General features: G+C 42.4%; 1 protein-coding gene across 2 annotated transcripts in view; it reads left to right on the top strand.

Annotated features, from left to right (window-relative positions):
• TAF2 (TATA-box binding protein associated factor 2) overlaps positions 1-21,591 on the top strand; it is a 663,535-nt gene that overhangs the window by 50,230 nt on the left and 591,714 nt on the right. For both annotated transcript variants that reach the window (XM_069220673.1, XM_069220672.1), the window contains exons 3-4: positions 6,633-6,793; positions 21,308-21,426. In XM_069220673.1, coding sequence (XP_069076774.1) covers positions 6,633-6,793; positions 21,308-21,426 — 280 coding nt within the window. The remainder of the gene's footprint in view (positions 1-6,632; positions 6,794-21,307; positions 21,427-21,591) is intronic.

The following is a 21,591-nucleotide window of genomic DNA, read 5'->3' as shown; positions in this document are numbered from 1 at the left end:
TTCAGAAGCATGTGGCCCTTACATCTGCTCGCGAGACCTATGCACTTCAAGTGGCAAGGTCGTCGGCAGAAATACAGTCCTTGTTAAATTGTTAAATACGAACTTTCCGAGACACTTTGGTGAACTCCTGGGACGTATAATTAATGCGTCCAGCACGGCTGGATTAGCAAATTTTTTCAAAGCTGTTGGTATTTGTTTTGTTCGCACCTTTTCCTCTATATTCGGTTTGATACCTTCGGCTATTCACTCGATTTTCTGAAGCATTTTTGGGGGATTTCCAATAACTTTGGCTTTATTAGCCGGCATTTTGCTGTTGCTATTGTTTTTCCGCAATGGCTGTCCCGCTGCAACAAGGACAAATGAAGGCACTCCCATCAGCGCAGCTGTGTTGTGAACGCATGATGCAGCATTTTGGAGTAACACTCCTGGAACATTTGGGGTGTGACTGGTCTCTGTCATTTAGACCGGTTTTGGATTGTGTGCAGCCCGTGTTTAGGTGCCGTTGGTGCTCTTTTGAACATGCACTGGAGGTTTGTCTTTCACAGCAACGCCCCTCAGTGATTGATGCTGATCTGTTGATGTTCTCGTTGAGGGTTCATTACCAGACATGCGCACTGCGGCTGCGTTTGCTAAGAGAAGCTGATTACGAGCTACCCTTCCTGGAGGAAGTTGCCATCAACTCGTTAATGGGCACTACACAGGATGCTGCCTTGGTTGATACTGGGGCTATGGAACACACTTCCTCCTTGGTTATTTTTGGCGTGGACTTACCTGTTATGTCATCTGCCGAAGTGGATGATCTCCTCCGTTCCATCTCAAATGATTAATTCAGAACTGTTTTAATAAGACGTTTTTTTTGTTGTTTTTTTTTTTACAATTTGGCACTAAGCTGCATGCTCACTTATAAATTGTCAAGTAGTATGCTTTTGTGAACTCTTAACTTGTCAAAATTAAGTAGGGTTTTAGATATATTTTAGGTTAGGGCATTTTAGCTTTGGCTTAAGCCACTTTCTACCGACAAGGGGAGGGTGTAGTGTAGCCATTTTTAAGTATAGCGCCATGCACGTTAGTTTAACATACTAGGCCGCTGTGCACTTTGCTCTAGAGATATTTTATTCAGCTTCGCACTATTATTTTACAATAACCAGTTTTTAACGGTCTTGTTTTAATTTCTCCTATCACACTGTTTAGCTTAGTACAGCACTGTGTTCTCAAATAATGCATTCTTGATCGCTCTGTGCTTCATTCAAGGCTACAGTCTGGAACATTGCCGGGAAACGTGGTAGAAGTTTAGTCTCCAGCATTCGTAGAAAATACACATCCTTACGTAGGGACATTTTCTTAGAACATTTGCGTGTTAGTTATAAAAACACTTTCTAGTCCTAGTACACGTCAAGAGGGAGATTCCAGCCAGGGACCCACAACTGTACGCTGAATGCCCCGTTGCAGGTTACAGGCCTTTGTTCAGGTATGAGGGTCGATGTCCTCCCGGGGGAACCTGAAAGGCAGGCTTAGAGCTTATGATGCTGTGCTCAAAAATATAATCTAGAGAGAGAATAACCTAGCGGCACTATGATAGCTTTATTATTGTTGTTCGCTCTCATTGTCACTATTTTAATATTACTGTGTTGTGTAGTGCTGGTTATTGCAGCTCACGCTTTGCTATCTAAAATGCAGTCGTTTTATTAAACCAATCTTTAAAACTTATACTGCCTTTTGTCATTTATATATGAGACCGCACTGTGTATGAGAGAACCGGTTGTGACCTGAGTGACCACGACTTCCCTGAGAAGTACTGAGATGTCATGCGCCCGGCTGCCCAATTGTCTCTACCATTTGGGAGAGATGAGGCACTGATAGTTAGCCGGAGCAAAAACCCGGATTTGGAGTGACAAGCGTCATCTACTGTGGGCTAGACTCAGTCCCCCACATCGTGGACGATCTTGTTGCTCAAAATCCAGTAGTCTCATTAGGATAATGAGAGCCTACACGACAATACCTTTGATAAATAGGCAATTAAAACGTGGGCCAGCCCCAGGCAAAACCTCATCAAATAAATTCTAGAGTGTTGTGGAACAGCTAACAGATAAGCTTCAGTTTTCGAGGTAATGCATAGAGGAAGATATGCTGCTACCATACATTTCCCCAAATTACACCTTTATCTGTCCTCAACCAGTTTTTACATGGAGCTCATTTCTAATCATTGCAGCAACCTGTTTAGACCTGTGTTTCACTCCCAGATCTATAACTAATCTATTAACTCTCCCCAGCATTTCCTAAATATACATAACTCTCATGCACTTCTGCACCCCATCCAGTTTCATACAATCCAGGATCAATGACTGGGTAAGGGCCACTTCTAGTCTAATCCATGGGGGCTTCCAGAGAGATGGGGCGGGGGGTGTAACTTAATCATATCTTCAATAAAAGGGAGTTCCAATTACTCATGTGGATTAATGGCATCAACAGTTCATAAATGCTCAGAAAGATTAATCAGTAAATTAATCAAGCAATGACAAAGTCAATATGTATCACCATTTGGTTATGCCAAAGCTTTTTTGCTAGTTCTAGTCAGCATCAAGTTTACTGCAGCTGCTTAAGAGCATCGGCAAAAAAGAAAATGGTACAGCCCAGCCTATTGAAGATTGTGTTCGCGCTGCAAGGTTCAATGGCAAGGGATCCTCAATTGTTTTTGTTTTTCGGACTTAAAAGAAGTATAGGACAATAATGAAGCTTCCCCTGCTATCCCTCTTTCTTTTGATTTAAAAAAGATATGGTTGTATGTATAGCAAGGGATTCTTTATTACAGTAATAAAGGTTCTGGCAGTAGTAATAAGGAGTAGGTGTGTATTTTTTAATGTAGTACTAGACATGCTTTTAAAAGGCTGTGAATTGCCAAAAGAACATACTTGTTACCATTTTTCATGTTCCTCTCTAACATAAATTATTTCTAATTGTCACAACCGTGACCATGCTCTTCAATATTTGTTCAGTAGACTGTAGCTAAAATATTGATCTTCCCATAAAAGTGGCATATGGTGAACCTCTCTGGAGCTAGGACACTTCAAAATGGGGTGTCGGCCTCTGATTTTACTGAACAGATACTGAACAAATAACAGATCACAAGGCTTCTGAAAAATGTTGGTGTGGATACCATTGATTTTTAGCAAATTTGAAAAACCCTTCTGCAACATAGGATGGGATGTAATGCCTTTTATCCATTCTTGTGTTAAAATGAGGACCAGGTGTGCATTTTGGGCTATATATAATATATATTACAGTTTTATACAGCCCCAGGGTATTTAAGTGCTTTACGTGGGCATCGGATTACATTACATGAGGTCAGATTCACTCAGCATAGGAGATTATAAACCTGAATTAGATCTCGGCAGCCGGGTTACTCCATCACACATAGTGACAGGTATCTTGCCCGCCAAAATATTAATCCCATTATGTTCTATGGGATTTATATTTGTGCGGACAGGATATCCGTCACCATTTTGGCCGAGTAACCTGACCATCGAGATCTAAATCAGGCCTGAAGTGATTTGCCCGGAGCCAATGCCAGTACTCAAACCTATTTCCGTAGAGCCAAACTTGGCAGTTCTTGCCGTTAGGCCACATCCATATTTCTCAATTTATGGATGAAAGTCATTCGCAAGTAGGATGGTGCTGTGATTGCCTGTAGTGTGCATATTTGCTGTTGAAATGGCATTGTGAAGTGAAAAAAGGCAGCTAAAAATACTAGCAGGTTCACCTGGAGTTTTGCTTGGGAATGCTTGCAAGGGGTTGTTTTGAAACTGCACTTAGGGACATAATTCAGGTTGTTTGCACCAGGGATGCTGGAACAATTTGCAGAGAGGGGATGCTACATCACTGAAGTCTTCAGGAATGTGAAAAAGTCTACCTTCACACAAAGTCTAGCAAATTTATTTACCGTAGGAGTGTAGTTTGTAGTAGGTGGTGCATCTTGAAGCACATTGTCACAAGTATATTACAAACCCATTGGGTAGTAGTGCACTGTCATTTACAGACAGCACATTTTCTGTTGAAATGGGCACTACATTTGTACAGACACACGGATTTTCTGATAAGGCTATATTGCACTGAAATTATAAGGTATGGAAATCAGGTTTCAGTGAATATTTATCATTTGTGCATCACTAAGTAAAAATGTCTCGATTTTGTTTTGATCCTATTAAAACCTTTGTTTCTATCACACATGAGAATTACAAAAAAGTTCAATTTTTGCTTTCGTAACTGCTTATATATTTTAAAATATGTGCACAGTTAATTTTCAGGTATTTATATTTTGTGTTTTCGTTCACGCTCCATGTACCTTAGTAAGATTGTCAAATAGCTTTCTTTAAAAACTCCTCTCCCTTTGCCGTCAGACAAAGAAAAGTAAACACAACTCCATGTGTTTAAAAGGATAAGCAGCAATTTGTCTGAATATATGGCCTGACGTTTGGCCTCTGTCTTTGAAGCACAGCAATTGTGACAAGATAAATACATGTAAAGGCATCTTTATTTATTGCTCTTTCTGGACCCACCAGAAATCAGCTGGCGAACCACTGGTGGGTTGTGACCCATATTTTGGGGAAAGCTGTACTAGAGGAAGAGATGCGTGGGGAGTATGCAAGAGGTTGATAAAGAAATTGCACAATAAGCAAAATTGAAAGTATTCGCAGCACTAATTATATCTCACCGGAGAATTGTAGACGGATGGATGGTAGGAGTCTGCGGTGTGAGAAGCAGGAGAGGACCGACATTTTGGGATGGGGAGTATGTGTAAAAGGAGGAGCACAGAAGGCAAAAAAGGATGACAGAAAAAGGAACCAAAAGGAAAGAACGAAAGGGGGAGACTGTTTCTCCATGAAGTAATATTTTTTTCATGTTATGGTTACAGTATTTTCTGTTTGCAGTCCACGGCTTTAAAAAAAAAATTATGACATGCTTAAAAGGAAAGCGCTGTTATTAAGAAGCACTGAAAACGAATACAGTAACCATGCTTGACGGTCTGTTGATCATGTTTATTGGGGCCGACACAATACACAAAGGAGTCTGATCACTGCGGTAGCATGGAGAGAAAAAAATCTTTCCAGCAACGTGACCAGTGCTAATGTTATGGCTGCTGGTGTCATACGGGTATGTGACAAAGACATGGGTATTAGGGAGGGAGGAGAGAGGATATGCAGAGGCAAAACAAAAAACCACAAAAGCAAGACAAAATGTGAAACGACGACCTGGCAAAAATGAAAAGAGACACACACAAGGCTATAATTGTGAACTAGACGCAAAATGGATGAGCATGGGGTGAGCAACATTGAGGGTGCAGGGATTTGAGGGGGAAGCAGAGCTACACTGGTCCTTGTGCCACTCTGGCGTTTCTAGGTGGGTTGGACAGTAGGGGGCTGCTTTCCGACCATAGTGGGCTGCTATGACCCAAATGTATGTCCCCATTGCAAAGGGAAGGTAAAGAAACTATGTTCCGGTGGTGGAACTGACAGAAGAGGGGGGAAGGAATACCATCCATAAGATGCAAGTAAATGAGAGTAACAAACCTGCCAGTGGTAAGCAGTAAGCTGTCAGAAAGCCCACTGTAAGTATTCCAGCTGAATGCTCAAGTCATCTTAAAGACCTTCCATCGTATTCACAAATCCATTCAAGGAAAACTCCCCGGATTTCTTGTCCATACCATAGCAAATCGTGAAATTGCATTTTGTTTTTCACTGTTCCCGTCTCTGTGCTGGAAAATGGCTGCTTCCTATGTCTTGCGTTGGTCTCCATAGGCCGCAGACATTTGGTGGAAGAACAAGGGCTTGTCTCTTGCCAGACCTGGGTGCCACATACCTGAAGGAGGTGATGGAATGGTGAGCTATGGTATTTTTCTATTGAGTGGTGAAGTATAGGTTTAACTTGCAGGCAGAGTTGAGTGGGGTATTTTAGAACACAGTATTATGCTTCAGACTATATTTTTTATGGGTCCTGTATGATTCATATCCCACATGTCGGGGCACCATACCCAACAAAAAAGTGTAGAGTGACAATAATGATATAGATGGTATATGTTTCATGTGTGATTTGTGAATGACAGTGCAGCCTATTGCAGCTTTGCTTGCTTCGTCTAAAAAGTCACTCATAACTCATTAGTGAAATACATAACCGCATGAGGTATTGAAAGTGCTCCATAACTAATCATACCGTTGTTGATAGCTACCCATCTATAATTCACAATTTACATTATGCTGTGCCCAAGTGCCTTCCCTCTGTTCATTCAACTCACACCCAGCGTTCTAGGCATTGGATAGCCTCCCTCTTGCCCCCACCCCAACAGAAACCTCTGGATGGAATTTTCTATCATACTTGCACTCTAGCACATTGCAGTGAGTGGAAAGGGAACACAAGAAGGGCCTACTTGGAATAGAGACCTGAAATGTGTTTTTCATGTAGTAGATGCTTGTCCTGGCATGGTGAACCATCTGTACTAGAATGGTGTGAGGTAACACCACCTCTGACTGATAAGTAACATTTGAGTAGTAGTCTTTTGAGTTGTAATGTTATTTATTTTAAACGTTTTGAGTGATCGTTAAACTCACATGCTCCCCTCGCCACATATTCCACCCCTGCAGGGCTATGTGGAATTGACAATATTCCCCACGGTGGGAAATTTGAACAGAATCAAACTCAACAGCAAACAGTGTCGAATATACCGAGTGCGGGTCAATGATCTGGAAGCAGCATTCATCTACAATGATCCGACGCTGGAAGTCTGTCATCATGAGTCAAAACAGTAAGTGCCGATTGTTTTAATGAAGTTACTTGAATTTTTCATGGTGCGGTGGGGGGTTTTATTGAAAACATTTGGTAACAGTTCAACAGCAATTTACACTTAAACTATTTATCATGAAGATATGCATACTGTTAATAACTCTTAAGCCCACTTTGTCTGCCTATCTAACTTAATAAAATGGTCTATAAATAACGCCTTAATTGTTTTGTTATTTTATTCTTGATCGATGGTGCTATAGAATAGGTTATCTAGGATCTGCTAGTTAAGGGAGTAGAAACGGTCTTTTGAGTCGTCACAGTTTGCTTTATGATATGATACTTTTGTATTGGTACATTCGAGGAAACTAGGGGTGTTTTTAGTGTTCCACAATCAACATCGGCTTCTTAATAAACGTAGGCGCTGTTATCTTTCTCTGTTGCAAATTTCGTAAGTGCCGTAGCATTAATGAACACTTATGCCAGTTTCAGGGTTGTAAAGATTAGTTACCTCGGGGCCCTAAGTACAGCCTGGTCTGATATGCAGAACATTCATTTTAGCCAGCTTAGCTAGTCGTCCATACAGATTTCAAATGAGGGAACCTGAAGCAAGGCCCAGTGTTTACAACCTTGGTATGTCTTATTAATCCATACAATAAAGGCGTATTTGCTAATGCCTTAAATCACTGGCTACAACAACCTTGCATGTCTTTTTAAGCCATAACCATCAACTAGGATGCGTGTGCCCATTTCTCTGCAGATATCTGATCCGCTCCGTTCAAGCATGTTTGCCTGTAAGTAACCACGCCCACAACCACCTGTGAATTTTGTTTGCTCTTTTCTTTTCATGCTTGCAGCCCCTAAACTTCCTAACATGCTAGTCCTCAGCCAAAAATATATCTGCTTGTTGCCCAGTTGTCTGCTTGCTCTCACACCTCATCACAAATCCCTTGACTTAAGGAAAACCCTCACCAAACCCCAGTTCTCATGTACAGCATCACCAGACTACTCATAGGATACACCTTAAATAATGCTATTCCAACAGTACATATCGAGCGGAGTAGTTACTGCCTCGACCCTACTTTTAGAGCCTTGTGCCCCATTTGTGGTAGGAAAGTGTTAAATGTTGCTACACTACAGTAGACCTATTGAAGTATGCTCATGCCTATATAAAAGTCCATACCAACTTAGTCTCACGTTCCTGAACCCTACATCACTTCCTGTGCCCCAGCCCTTCAACAGGAACAATTGGAAGCAGTTTTGGGGCAGTGTCAGTTTAATTTAATAGACACCAACATTCTTGTGAAGTGTGAGAACTATGTCTACTTCACCAAGATAGACACAATAGGAACTGCTCATCAGAGGTGAGCACAGAGAGGGGTCATGAATGCATTTCTTGATCCTAGTAACCCCTTTGGTACAAAGTTGTGTGCAAATGTCATTCACCACATAGCAAAAATGCTTTTACCAGTGGGCAGGAGAGGACTGAGGAGATATTTCGCTCTAGAGGGCCTGATGCAATTAAATCAGTGCTACTCGACAGCAGTTTTATCTCAGTACCCCCTTGTTTCACATTGAAGTATGTTGTAGTAGTAGTGTCTGTTCTCATGCAAATTGCTGACTCCCCTGTCTGATGATTTTAAGACCTTGAATGTTGGCCTTAATTTTAGTCAATTTAACTACACCTACACATCTGAGATTTCTCTTTCCTAGGCGTGTCTTATACTCAGTGGTCCTGATTCACTAAGGTAAATCTATACATGCTGTTGGGATAGGAATGTCCCCCCTGCTTGGTTTACCCTTTTGTTCCCCTCCCCTGAGTGCACAACTGTGGGTATCTGGTATCCAGTTTTTTTATTTTTGGACCTAACCTCACACTAATCTATCCTGTGAACTGGAAGGGCCAAGTAAGTGTGTTGTCATTGTACAATCCTTGAACTACTGTATACGTGTCATGGGTTTAGTAGAAGTGGACCATGTTTAGTGAATCTATAATTTAGAGGCGTTTTTATCTGTGTCACTGAAGTGGAAGTACAGTGGCCCACTGGTGTAAAGGTGTGCCTCAGTGCACTTACCGAGATCCTAGAGCTAACATTCCAAGTGTATGTTTTGTATGTTTGTATGTGTAGCCAATGTGGTGTATGTTTAAGCGAACCAGAGTCTTGGAGTCCTATGGAGTCCATTTTGGATGCCCCTGGCCTGACTTTTTGCACCAGACAGAGGTGAGGTTGTTTTGTTAGATAGTGGAAGTGTATTGCTGACATTCCTGAACCTGGAAGGAGGTAATGATACTCCTTCAGAAATTGTTAGCCTTTTGATTAGTAAAGAAATGTGGATTAGTCTTACTGAAGCACTGCCTTTTGGTATGTATTGGAGGTGAAAGGTCAAACTGCAGGCTCTATTGTGCAACATATGCACACGCAGAGCCTTTTGTCTTTCCCTGAACATTCCTTCAGTAAGTATGATGACAGCCAGATGCAGGAATCTCACACCTCCTTGTGTTTCTGTTGTGAGTACTCCAGGCTGGTGATGACTCTGTTGTGACAAGGATCATTCTCCAAAAAGGCTGTGTCTGGTAAGCAGCCTGAAAATGGTACTTGAGGGGAACCACCTCAAACCGGTTTCAAAAGTGCAGACAGTGGATGCATATTTGCTGTCTGCTTTTACTGTATAAAAGTAGTACCGAGCGACCCACTTGTTGTTCCAGTTCCAAGTTCTCTATGTCCAAGGACAGAGTATGCAGAGCTCTCCACATAGTACTCAGAGGATTGTTATGCAACCAGGGCAGATGCCTGCCTGAGAACCATCTTCTCAGATGTAGGGGATCATTGCCTGAGTCTGCCCCTTGCTGAAGAGTAGTTCACCTATCCTGAAGTGCATAGAAGCCCAACTGCCTGTTAAGAAAGAGAAGGAGCCTGCAAACCCTGCAGATGGAATTACTGTTCAGGGGGAGCGAAGTGCAGCATGACCCTGGTGTAGTGGTTCCGGAGAAGATGAAGACTGTGGAAAGCAATCTGAATATCCCAGTGTTGATGGACCTCTGACTGCACAGTAATTCCTGGCAGGAAACATGAAGCTGTGACGTGACAGGATCCACTGTGCCCAAATCTTGAATCTGTATGTGACCTGGGTGTCTGCATGACCTGAGAACTTGGCTTGACCTGAGCCTTGGACTGAATACAACCAGTAAGGCCCGTGTGAGGCCTTACCTCCTGCTCAAGCCTGGCATGGTCACACCAGTCCAGCACCTGCCAGACTTGCCCTGAGAGATTCAGCACTTTCACAAGCTGGATCCACTGCATCATCACTAACGCAACTGCAGAGGAACTGCCAGCTTCGGTCAGTCCAGAAGAATGAGAGCATACGAGCAGAGAATGAGTAGGGCCGCTGTTCGAGAGCAATGCCTGGTCTTGGAATGAAAGACATTTTGGATGAGAAATATTGAAAACTAAAGAAAGAATGTGAACAATAACAAGAGTATAGGGATAATTACATCAGAATCACCCTTGATATTGACCTAAGGAGGGTATTATTATTATCGCTCCACATTTTTGCTAGTCACGATTTTCGACTGGAGATTTATATCTAGGTGTAGACATGAATGGCTTTAACGCCTCCAAGGACTGGGTAGAGAAGTGCAAGTCTATTCCTTCTTGTAAATCTCCTTCGACAAATTATTTATGACTGTAAAGTTACTAGAAGTATGGAGGTCTCTCTGTGTGGGAAAATATAGGGATGATTAATAAATGTATTATTCTTAATCTTATTTATTACTGGCGGGCGCCAGTAGGTAGTTATAGTTAGGACCTACTTTCTATAGAAAAAGCTAATTTTTGCTTGCCTATGTCTTTGGTGCTGTTTGATGAATCTTCACAAAATTTTCCAAAACAATTTGACAGTCACATGAGCTGCTGTCTGGAAAAGTTTGGGGGGGATCCGTCAAGCGGGGGCCGAGATAAAAGGGCTGTGTGAAATTTAGAGCATTTCCAATGTTAATTCTTGTAGGAAAAATTGAACAGCATTAGCACAAAAACCACTGGACAGAATTACACCATATTTGTCAGAAAGGTAGTTCTTGGTCCAGAAAGAGCTCTTTTTAGGTTGAGCGTAAGTGTTCGAACTTGTGTACACTTTTCGTATACTTCTTATGGCTTAAAGCAATTTAATTTATTAGTTACATATACAAATTCCTGCTTGCTAGTGGTCAGTTACGCCTTTTATTCTCTCCTTTTTCGGTTTCAGAGCAGTGACCAACTACTGTATTGTTCCACTTCGATTTATTTTTATCTGTTGCTATGATGGACATTTTCTGTTATTTCTTTGGTGCTCCCCTTTCACTGTGAGTGTTTTAGGCTGGTAGCTTCCCGTGTTTTATTGCAGCATTCTGTTCCTCCCATCTTCTCCCATGTAGCTGAGATTTATTTTGGCTTTATTCCAGTGCTGTCCCCCGTTTACCTCTGGCTCCTAAAATAAGCTTATTTTACAAAAAAAAATACCTGGTCAATTAGCTTACTGCTTATGAAAGCCACAATATGCCCTTTCTGGTAGAATGTTGCTAAACCTAGAAGCTATGATGTGAAACTTGGTTAGCCTCCCATCGCATATTGAGTCTCACTCTATGGCCCCTCACTCTATGGCCCCTCCCTGCCAGCACTCACCACAAGCACACAGGGCTTTGCTTATCTCCTTTATTGGGGCCATAAATCTTCTCAGGCTGCTCTGATCCTTGAAATGTGAGGCAAGAATGCTTGCAAGACTTTTCAATATGTTAAAATAAAAAGAAAATACTTTTCCAGCCCTATTTTCCAATTTCTGTTCGGACAAGGTAGTGCAGTCATCTTCTTGTCTCTTCTCAAGGGCTTGTGATTTCTGATGTCAGTAGCCGCCAGTGACCAAGAAACATGAAAGGAAAAGATGAAATTATGAGACAGGGTTGACCAGTTTATGTGGCAAGAAAAGTCCAGTTCTGAATTAACAGTGCCAATAGTTCTAACTCAAAAAAAATTGCGAAACCTCCTGCAATGCTTGTTGTTATTTGATGTAAATCCGTTCAGTCACTTTTGAGAAATTTAGGGAAATCCAAATTTGTATATATAGGGACGAAAAGGATTTGCGACCCCGCCCGATCTCGTGCAGAGATCTGATTGAATGACAACACTTAAAACAAGGAAGGCTTCAGCCGAGTCCCAGGAAAGAAAATGTGGAAAAAAATAAAAGGTGCCAGGATTGGGACACTCTGACCCCTTAGCTCTGGTGATGGGATCCCAAAGGGACCGTCTCTAAAAACATTTTTTTTTATTTTATGGACAAAGTTGTGGTGGATCTGCTGTTTTGCGGTAAAATAAAAAAATAACCACGAAGTACAGGCTTCTGCACTAGGTTACTATATTGCCTCCGGGTGGGCCAAGTCCCCGGGGCTTTTGTATAAAAAAGCAGGTGGGGGCACCTTGGGCTCATGAGTTATATAGTTGGAGGGGCACGTGCCCCCCCTCGCTGCCCTAGGGACCACTACCTCCCCAGTGCAAATCCTAAATATGCAGAGGGGGGGCGCGTGCCACAGAAACAGCAAACACTTTGGGTTTTGTATATAAAATATAAATATAAATTGATTTAAAATATTTAATATTATCCTAGAACTAATCAAATTATCACAGCACATTAACTCATGAAATTATCTGTATTAAATAATATTTATTTTAAGACATTAAGTAAATGTATAAATATTAGTTATGAACGACATCTTAAAAAATACCTCCTCTTATATTTTTATTGAATTATTAAATATTTTGTAGTTATATATTTAATTCATTTAAAAATGTTACATTTTTAAATTTAATTTTTTTTTAATTTAAATTAACTTAAAAAATAATTATCTCTATATTTTAATCAGTGTGTGTGTGTGTATATCTATCTACATATATATATATATATATATATATATATATATATTTATATATATACACACACACACACACATTCACTGAAAATAACAAAGATTACAGGGATGCTATAGTTAGTATTAACAAAACTACTGAACTTAACCAGTATTGTTATTTCAAGTAACTATAACTCGTGCCCCTGTCATGCCTAGTGTTGTCATTAGTAATGTAATTTCAGATGTTGCAGTGGTGTTATCAATAATGTCATAGAACATGTCATGATTAATGTAATATGAGGTAATCAGCAGTGCCTGGGCAGGGAGCATGTCACAGTTACGTTAGGTCACGAGTTATAGTTATTTGAGGTAACTATAACTGGTGATTTCAGTAAGAAGTTTGTTTAATGTAAGATAATATATTATTACAATTCCAAACAATAAGGTCACTTTAACAATTGTTTTTTTTTTCAGTCGTTTTCTATATTTTTTTTTAAGTAAGATGTTGATTGCTTTGTGGGGTTGGGCGCAGGGCCTTGCCTGTGGTCAGGCCCTGCACCCAAACCCTGAATGGTGCGTAACCCTCCTCTGCCCCAAGGCCCCCACAGCCCCACCGGCTCCCCTGCCAGCACCCATCCCGGGTGTGGTGGGAACCCTGCCTGAGAAACATTTGTTGTCCTACCTTGTATGCAGAAAAACAACGGGGTCCTTGGGGTTGGAGTTTCCGGGACACTTTCCAAGAGCCAGCCCAAGGAACTACATTTTACTGCAGATTTTTAGACCCACCGCAAATTTGCAATAAAATAAAAAAATAAATAAAAAAAATACATTTGGCCCCAGTACCACTCACTAGCCCTATGGTAGCAGGGTATCCCTAGCCCGCCCCTTTCTAGCTTTTTTTAACCTATTATTAAGGACAGGTCCTACAATGGCTGCCACCACATCTTTGTTGATGTGATGACAGTCATTCAGATCTTATCCTAAGATCATGTCGGCTCAGCGGATCTTCCACACTATATAATGCCTGTATTTTTATTAACCTTACTATCCCAAAAATTACTAAACAGAATCACAATAAATCACGAAAAGCAAGCTTTTTAAACCAAGATCTAGCTTTCTGTCAAATTTGGTGTAATTCTGTTCCTTCAGTTTAGCTGCAACTGTGTCTACTTTTAAAATGAATGGGGAAAACTTGTTTTGGGACACCCTGTTCCCCCCCACCCCTCCTCCAAGTTTTTCCTGAGCCTCACTTGATGGGACACTCCGAAAGGAGCTGAGGTAGATGCACATTTTCTTTTAAAGTTTTGTGAAGATTTGTCAAACGGTGTGCCGTAGCTATTGGCAACTAAAATATGCTTTCCTACACACCACACTTCTCTGCAGCACTCGACACCATTTCACTCTACGCCAATACACTCTACATCACTCCACTCCACTGTCCTCCACACTCTGCCACTGCACTACACGACCCTTTATGCCATTCTACGCCACTCCACCCTGTGCCACTCTACCCCACTCAGCACAATGTGACTCTAATCTGTGCCTCTCCACTCTACTATAGACCACTCCAAGACACTGCACTCCACTCTACTCCACACCTTGCCACTTTACTCTACTCTTCTCCACTCAGCGCAACTCTATGCCAGTTCACTCTACTATACACCACTCCACTCCACTTAAGACCACTCCAGTCTATGCCAATCCGCTCTACACTAATCCACTTTAAGCCACTCCACTCTACACGACTCCAAGCCACTCTTCTCCACTCTATGACACTGCACTTTATGGCACTCTACTCCAATAGATGCCACTCTTTGCCATGTTACTTCACTCTGCTTCCCTCACTCTGCTATACAGCATGGCTACAAGACATTGGCAAAGCCAGTAGCTCTCGCAGGGGTGAAACCTATTGGCTTTGCCAACGTTTGCCTTCTTTGTGAAAGACTCAATGTGAGTACATATGTTTTATCCCTCTCCCTTGTAAGCCTCTCCACTCTCCTTCCATGGCCCTGCATTTGACCTATTGATGTCTTTTACTCCTGTGGTTCCTTGATGACCCCATCCCACCCTCCACTCTAAATTCTTCTGTTTAGACTGTTTTCTCACCTACCTTCCTATTGCTTCAACTCTTTCCCTAATCTATTTTGCCATGAAAATGTTGTTTTAAAAAAAGCATTTCTGTGCTTCTTTTTTCAAGATATTCTCATTTTTACCTTCCTGTTCCCTCACAGACTATACCTTGCTCCATCAAGAAGTAGATGAGTAAATCCTTTGTAAAAAGTTAACCCTGTATGAGTCTTGCTGGAGGTCCGTGGGAGAGAATTGCCTGTTTCCACGCTTTCCCTGCAAAAGGGCCACATCAATCCCCATTAAGCAGCAGTCTTTTTTAGATTGAAGCCTACTTGACAGCACAGCTGTCTGGTTTGCAAACACGTCTTGGGGACATTCTGAAAGCTAACCTAGGAATGCATTCTGCCCATTGCTCATTAATGGATTTGTGGTTTGTAACTCAGATTTGCTTGCTTTCTGTTTGCTGGCTTTAATTTGTGTAGACTGTTCAGCATGCCTTTGTCCCTCCCTTAGAACATACCCTGTTTACTGTGTTCTTCTAAAAGTGCAAGCTTTCTGTAAACGGGCTTTTAAATTTTGTTCTCAACTTGTCACATTTGCTGTGCATTCAAAGATGGGGCTAAAATATCAGGCCCTGTTTTTCTGAGGGAGCTTGGTGTTTACTTTTCTTTCGCTGACTTAAAAGTGAGAGAATTTATCTGACAATCTGGGAGTGTGAAAGGAAAGGCTTTTTTCCTAGCTCACAACAAAATATCTGTAAATTAACTGTGCAAATATATCTGATTATGTCAGAATTAGGAAAGCAAAAATGGAGCATATTTTTTTAATTCTGAAGTGTGGCAGAAACAAATACTGTAATACAATCCAAACAAATCGGTACACTAGGTGATGTGATTTCCGCACATTGTTTGTGTGCTTTATAGTTTTGTCAATAAAACTGTAGGTCTGTGCAAATGTAACGGTGATTTCAATTTAAAATATGTTGTGTGTAATGGCAGTGTGCTACCACACCATGCCTATTCCATTCTAAAACACTCCATGTCACTATTCTCCACTCTCTGCCACTCTACACCCCTCCACTGTAAGACACTGCACTCCACTCTCTTCCTCTCCACTCTACTCCACCCCACTGCACTCTGCGGCACCCAACTCTACAACACTCCACTCTGACACTCCCCTCTGTGCCACTCCACACTGCTTCACACCTCTGCACTCCACACTGCGACACTCCACCCTGCGACATTCCAGACTCCACCCTGCGACATTCCAGACTCCACCCTGCGACATTCCAGACTCCACCCTGCGACATTCCAGACTCCACCCTGCGACATTCCAGACTCCACTCTGCGACACTCCACTCTGCGACACTTCCCTTTATGCCACTCCACACTACTCCGTGACACCCCCACTCCACTCTGACACTCCATTCCACGACACTCTGCATGATTCCAGTCTATGATACTTTACGTTATGGCACATTACTCCACTCCACAACACTCTACGCCCCTCCGCTCTATTCTGGCCAATCTATTCTGCGCCACTCTACTCCGCCACAAGAAGGCTAAAACAGATTAGCAAAGCCTGTTGCGCTTGCATAGGCATGACCTATTGGCTTTGCCGGTGCTTGCTTTCTTAAAAGCAAGTATTTGACTCCACAATCTTTTATTATTGCTGGTGCGCATATTTTGAGTTGTGAGTCTGAGTTCACCTCCCTGTGTCTACTTCCCAACACCCAAGAAGCCTCGGACTGCTTTACTGCGGAAACACTGAGAGTCAAGTGCTGAAGGGTTACTTGGACCAGTTGCTTAGGATCTATAGTAGGTCGGGCCACGGGACATTGGGAATAAAATACCTCAAACCTTACGGTTAGGCCCAAAAGCCCTTGTTTTCCCTGTGGCCTTCTGATTGGGGTTCTGACATAGCTGTACTTTCTTATTGTTAGACCTGTCAGCTCTTGGCACGGTTTCCCCTGTCTTTTTGGCTTCTGACCTCCTGTTTTGATCCTGTACTGAACTTCGTTTTTGCTAGCTTAAGGACTCAGGGCACTTTACCACTGCTGACCAGTGCTAAAGTGCAAGTGCTCTCTGTCTAAAATGGTATTGGTAATTGGTTAATCCATGATCGGCATATTTGATTTACTAGTAAGTCCCTTGTACAGTCCACCATGTGTGCCCAGGGCCTGTAAATCAAATGCTACGAGTGGGCCTGCAGCACTGATTGTGCCACCCAAATGAGTAGCCCTGGAAACATCTCAGACCTGCCACTGCAGTGTCTGTGTGGACAGTTTGGAACTGTCAGTTCTTCCTGGCAAATGTACCCACTTGCCAGGCCCAACTTTCCCTTTTACTACATGTAAGTTACCCCTAAGGTAGGCCCAAGGCAACCCCATGGGGAGGGTGCAGTGTAATTAAAAGGTAGGACATGTACTGATGTGTTTTACGTGACCTGATAATGAAATACTGCTAAATTTGGTACTCACTGTTGCAAGGTCTATCTCTTCTGTAGGTTAACATAGACACTGCCTTGAAATATCTTTTAAGTGTCATTTCTCATTGTGAGCAGATAGATACAGAGTATGGGGTCTCTGAACTCATCATTTAAAATACATATTTTGGTGAAGTTGTTTTTTAAATTGTAATTTTGAAAATGCCACTTTTAGAAAGTGGGCATTTTCCTCCTTAACCATTCTATGCCTTTGCCTGGCTGTGGAATACATGTTTGGGTCAGGATGACAGTTGGGCTGTTTGTGAATTCACTCAATACGGTCACACAAAGGGAGCTGAGGTGTGCCCTGCATGTCCTGTGTTAGAGAGGTGTGAGGAGCTGATGCACCTGAATAGGGCTGTGCCTTTCCTTACACAAAGCAGTCTCCAACCCCTTGGAGTGTGTCTGGGGCCAGGAAAGGAAAGGCAGGTTCTTGTGCACTACAAAAACTTTCCTTTGAAGTTTGCCTACTTCAAAGGCAGACATGAGTTTAAATATTGGGCCTCTGAGAGCACAACTTCAGAACACTTCTGGACTGAGGACATTCTGCTAGGAAGAAGAGCTGGATGCCATAGGAGGAACTGCCACTCTGCCTGTTGCTTTGTTGGGCTGGCCTGCTGTGTGCTGCTTCTGTCCTGGGAGTGAAAGGACTGGGCTTTGCTTTCTACATCCTGCTTTCCAAGGTTCTTCAAGGGCTTAACGTGAGCTTTTCTCCTGTTAAGAAGTCTCAGGGACATCAAAGACTTCATCTGCCAGTCCCTGGACTCTTCTGATGACAGTCCTGACTTGCCAAGTGGTGCCAGATCCAGTCCCGGGGCCCTTGGAAGTGGAAACTGGTGTCTTGAGGAAGAAAATTGACACAATGCATGGCCTGCAGCAGAAGAATAGACGCAGTGCCTGCTTTGCGGCTGAAGAATCGACACAGCGCCTGTTCCACTGCAACTCTATCATCATAGTGCATCAGGATTTTCCCATGCATCGTCCCTGGGTGTCATTTTCACATTGACCCTGCACCACTGCATGGAACAGAGGCTGCATGACCGGAAACCAACGCATCATCTCATGCGGTTAGAGAACTGACGCTTCACCCCTCCCTACCAATAAGGAACCAACACATTGCCTCCCCTGCCAGTAAGGAACCAACGTATCGCCTCTCTTGCGAGGAGAGAACCAATGCATCGTTTTGTTTTCAGGTGCCTTACCTCCTCTACACCCCGTATCACCTTTGTTTTTGACGCATCCCAGGTACTCTGTGTTAAAGAGAGACAAACATTGATTCCCCTGCATTAAGACTCTGCAACTTTTAAAAAGTGATAGCTCTACTTGTGTATGTTGGATTTTTGTTGTTTTGGTCTTAGTTTATTCAGATAAATAGTAGCTAATTTTATAAACTGGCGTGGACTTCTTTGTAGTGTTTTCACTGTGTTACATTGTGTGTGTGTGTGTGTGTGTGTGTACAAATACTTTACACATTGTCTCTGAGATAAGCCTGACTGTGTGTGCCTAGCTGCCAAGGGCGTGAGCAGGGGTTATCTAGCTGTGTGGCTCCTTTACTATGACTAGAGTGAGGGTCCCTACTTGGACAGGGTGCAATCCACTGCCAACTAGAGACCCCATGTCTAACACTTATATTAAAAAAAGAAAAACTGTCACATCACTCCAGCTTATTCATAATCCATCCAAGAAAGGAACAAACACGAACTCTACATGAGAATCATGAAATGCACAGGCTACCAATAGAGAACCCACCAACAAGTCCACCACCACTAAAATCAACTTCTAATCCAGTATGTTACGTTGATTAATACAGTTGAGATCTAACTGTCCGAAACTCAACTCTGACAAGACAAAAGTAACAAGGAACAAGAACTCTCCTTGGGACTCCACCTGGTGGCCATCAGAGCTCTGACCCACACCCATGCCAAACAACCACAACAAAAACCTGGGAATCATTTTAAATGACAAGCTGAACATGACAGCATAGCACAACATTGTGAACTCCTACTGCTTCCACATTCTCTGCGTGTTCCACAAGATCTCCAAATGGCTACCACGGAACACAAGATGCCCTGTCATGCAAGCCCTTATCACAAGCAGATTAGACTACTGCAATTAACTATACACTGGGATCTCCTCCACCAGCTCCAGACCATCCAGGACTCTGAAGCAAAACTCATCCTAGACCTCCCACTCTGCACCCACATAGCACCATACCACAGAGAGCTCCACTGGTTCCCCATACTCAAACGCTGTCAATTCAAACTCCTCAATCATGCATACAAGGCACTACTCCAACATACTTGAGCAACTGCCTTCACACCTTCCCACCTACCAGACACCTACACTCAGCCTCTCTCTCACTTGTAACCCTTGACCACCGCATCTGCTAAATCAGAGCAACCTCCCTCAAAACATCAGGGCCCCCTCCTCACTTCTTGAATTCCACAAGAAGCTGAAGAGCTTGCTGTTCGACTAACTCATCGAAGTTGACATCCAACATCATCAGTCTTGTTCCTACATATCTGCTCAAATGCCTGGATACCCTCACGGATTTCATAAATGTCTTTCGATCCAACGGTGAAGAAAATCACTTTTTTGAATTTTGAAGAAATGTTATCTTAGTTTTGCATAACGTTTGTTGCACAATTTACGTTGCTAACATTTTCATGGCTTGGCTCATGAATGGATTCCTAGAGCCAAACCAGACCCTTGGCTCTGCTCTGCCTTTAGTCTTCCTGTTAAATTGTTGTCTCAACCACCTCTAGTAGGAAGGTAAAGCCATTTTTGTATTGTGTGTGATTACATTCACTTTGAACCAGGTCACAGATCTTTTTTGGTTGGTGATATTAAATATACTTGAATGATAATAGTGCACTGCTTTGAACAAGCATTGATGTGACTGTTTCTGCACACCTGAACAGACAAATACTGGAACTGAGTGGAATGTATCTGGATTCTGGATCTGGTAGCTCTTCTTGAGCTAGTTTGGGGCCACAGCAGCACCAGAAAGATTCACTGAGTGTGTCTCCTGTGGGGTGTTCAAACGACTCCTTTAATAGCAGACAACCTTCTTTTGTCTTTTTGCTGGCAAGTGGCAGCTGAAGCACATACTGAGCAGAGTTACAGTCATACATGTAACCCTTTAGGGGGAACCAATTTACCCTTATTATTTCACAGTTAGGCTAGAGGTAATATAGATCTAATAGTGTATTTGAGACTTTGTCAAACTGCATGCTCTTGAGAATGTTTGCTACATCAGTGTTTCCATAGTCCAACTTGTCTGTGACTAGGGCATGAATGACAGTTCTTCTAGTATTACTTGGGAGCCATTTGCAGATCTTCCTCAGCATCTTCAGGGTGTAGAAGGAAGCAGGATGCAGTCACTGCGTTGACATGTCCACTTTGCTTTTGATGATTATTCTGAGGCACCTGGTGTTGGTTTTGGGTCCGATTTTGATCAGCCACCAGTTGGATTCCCATGTCGAAGTGTTCTTGCTGAAGATCATTACTTATGTCTTGTCAATGTTACGCTTGAGACAGTTGGCTTTCATTCAGTTAGTGGTTTTGGTCATTAAGGCAGTGCATTTTTTTCTTTTGTTGGGAGTCTTGTCCAAGAGGGAGAGTATGAGTTGCATGTCGCCTGGAGAGGATGTTGTTGTTGTGTGTGCAGATGATGTTGGCCAGAGGGATCATGTATGCATTTAAGAGGTGGGGCTGAAAGATGAGCCTTGAGGTACTCCACTGATAAGTGTTTGAGCGAGTGGGAGTTGAACTTGCATGCAAATGTGCCTCATTGTTTGGGTGCTGTTTGGTCTGTGTGAGTGAGCGGGTGGCTGGTTAGTGTGAATGTGAGTGAGTGGGGTGCTTTAGGTGTGTGAATAGTGGGCTTACAGTGTGAGAGAGAACTTGCAGTGGGTGCTCTTTCCATGTTTTGTGTTGCTGTGTGGCAGCAGCGCAGCAAGCAGTGGCTACGGTGAATGTTTCTGATAGAAGATTTTAAAGTTTCCTGATAAATTTGAGGGCTAACTCTACATGTTGAGTATGCTTTCAGACAACATTTATGTGGCAATCAGTTTTCTCACTGGTGTTTTTTTCTGTTATTCTTTGCAGAAGGAATCTCAACTATTTTTCGAATGCTTATGCTGCTGCGGTCAGTGCTGTGGACCCAGATGCTGGAAATGGGGAGCTATGCATTAAAGTCCCCTCGGAACTGTGGAAGCATGTTGATGGTAATGCACGCTGCAAAATTAGATTTTGGGTCCAGAAGCAATAAAATGCATGAGGCAGCTGTTCATCCTTAGTTAAGTTTAATTTGTTAAACATTTTTGTAAGACTGTGTGTTTATCTCTGTTTACAGTTATTTGAAACTCATATGAAGGTAATGTACTTTATTG

This window comes from Pleurodeles waltl, chromosome 2_2 (genome assembly GCF_031143425.1).
Source record: "Pleurodeles waltl isolate 20211129_DDA chromosome 2_2, aPleWal1.hap1.20221129, whole genome shotgun sequence".
In the NCBI taxonomy this organism is placed as follows: Eukaryota; Metazoa; Chordata; class Amphibia; order Caudata; family Salamandridae; genus Pleurodeles; species Pleurodeles waltl.
Note: the sequence above shows the minus strand (reverse complement) of the source record. Positions and strands in the feature narration are given on the sequence as shown.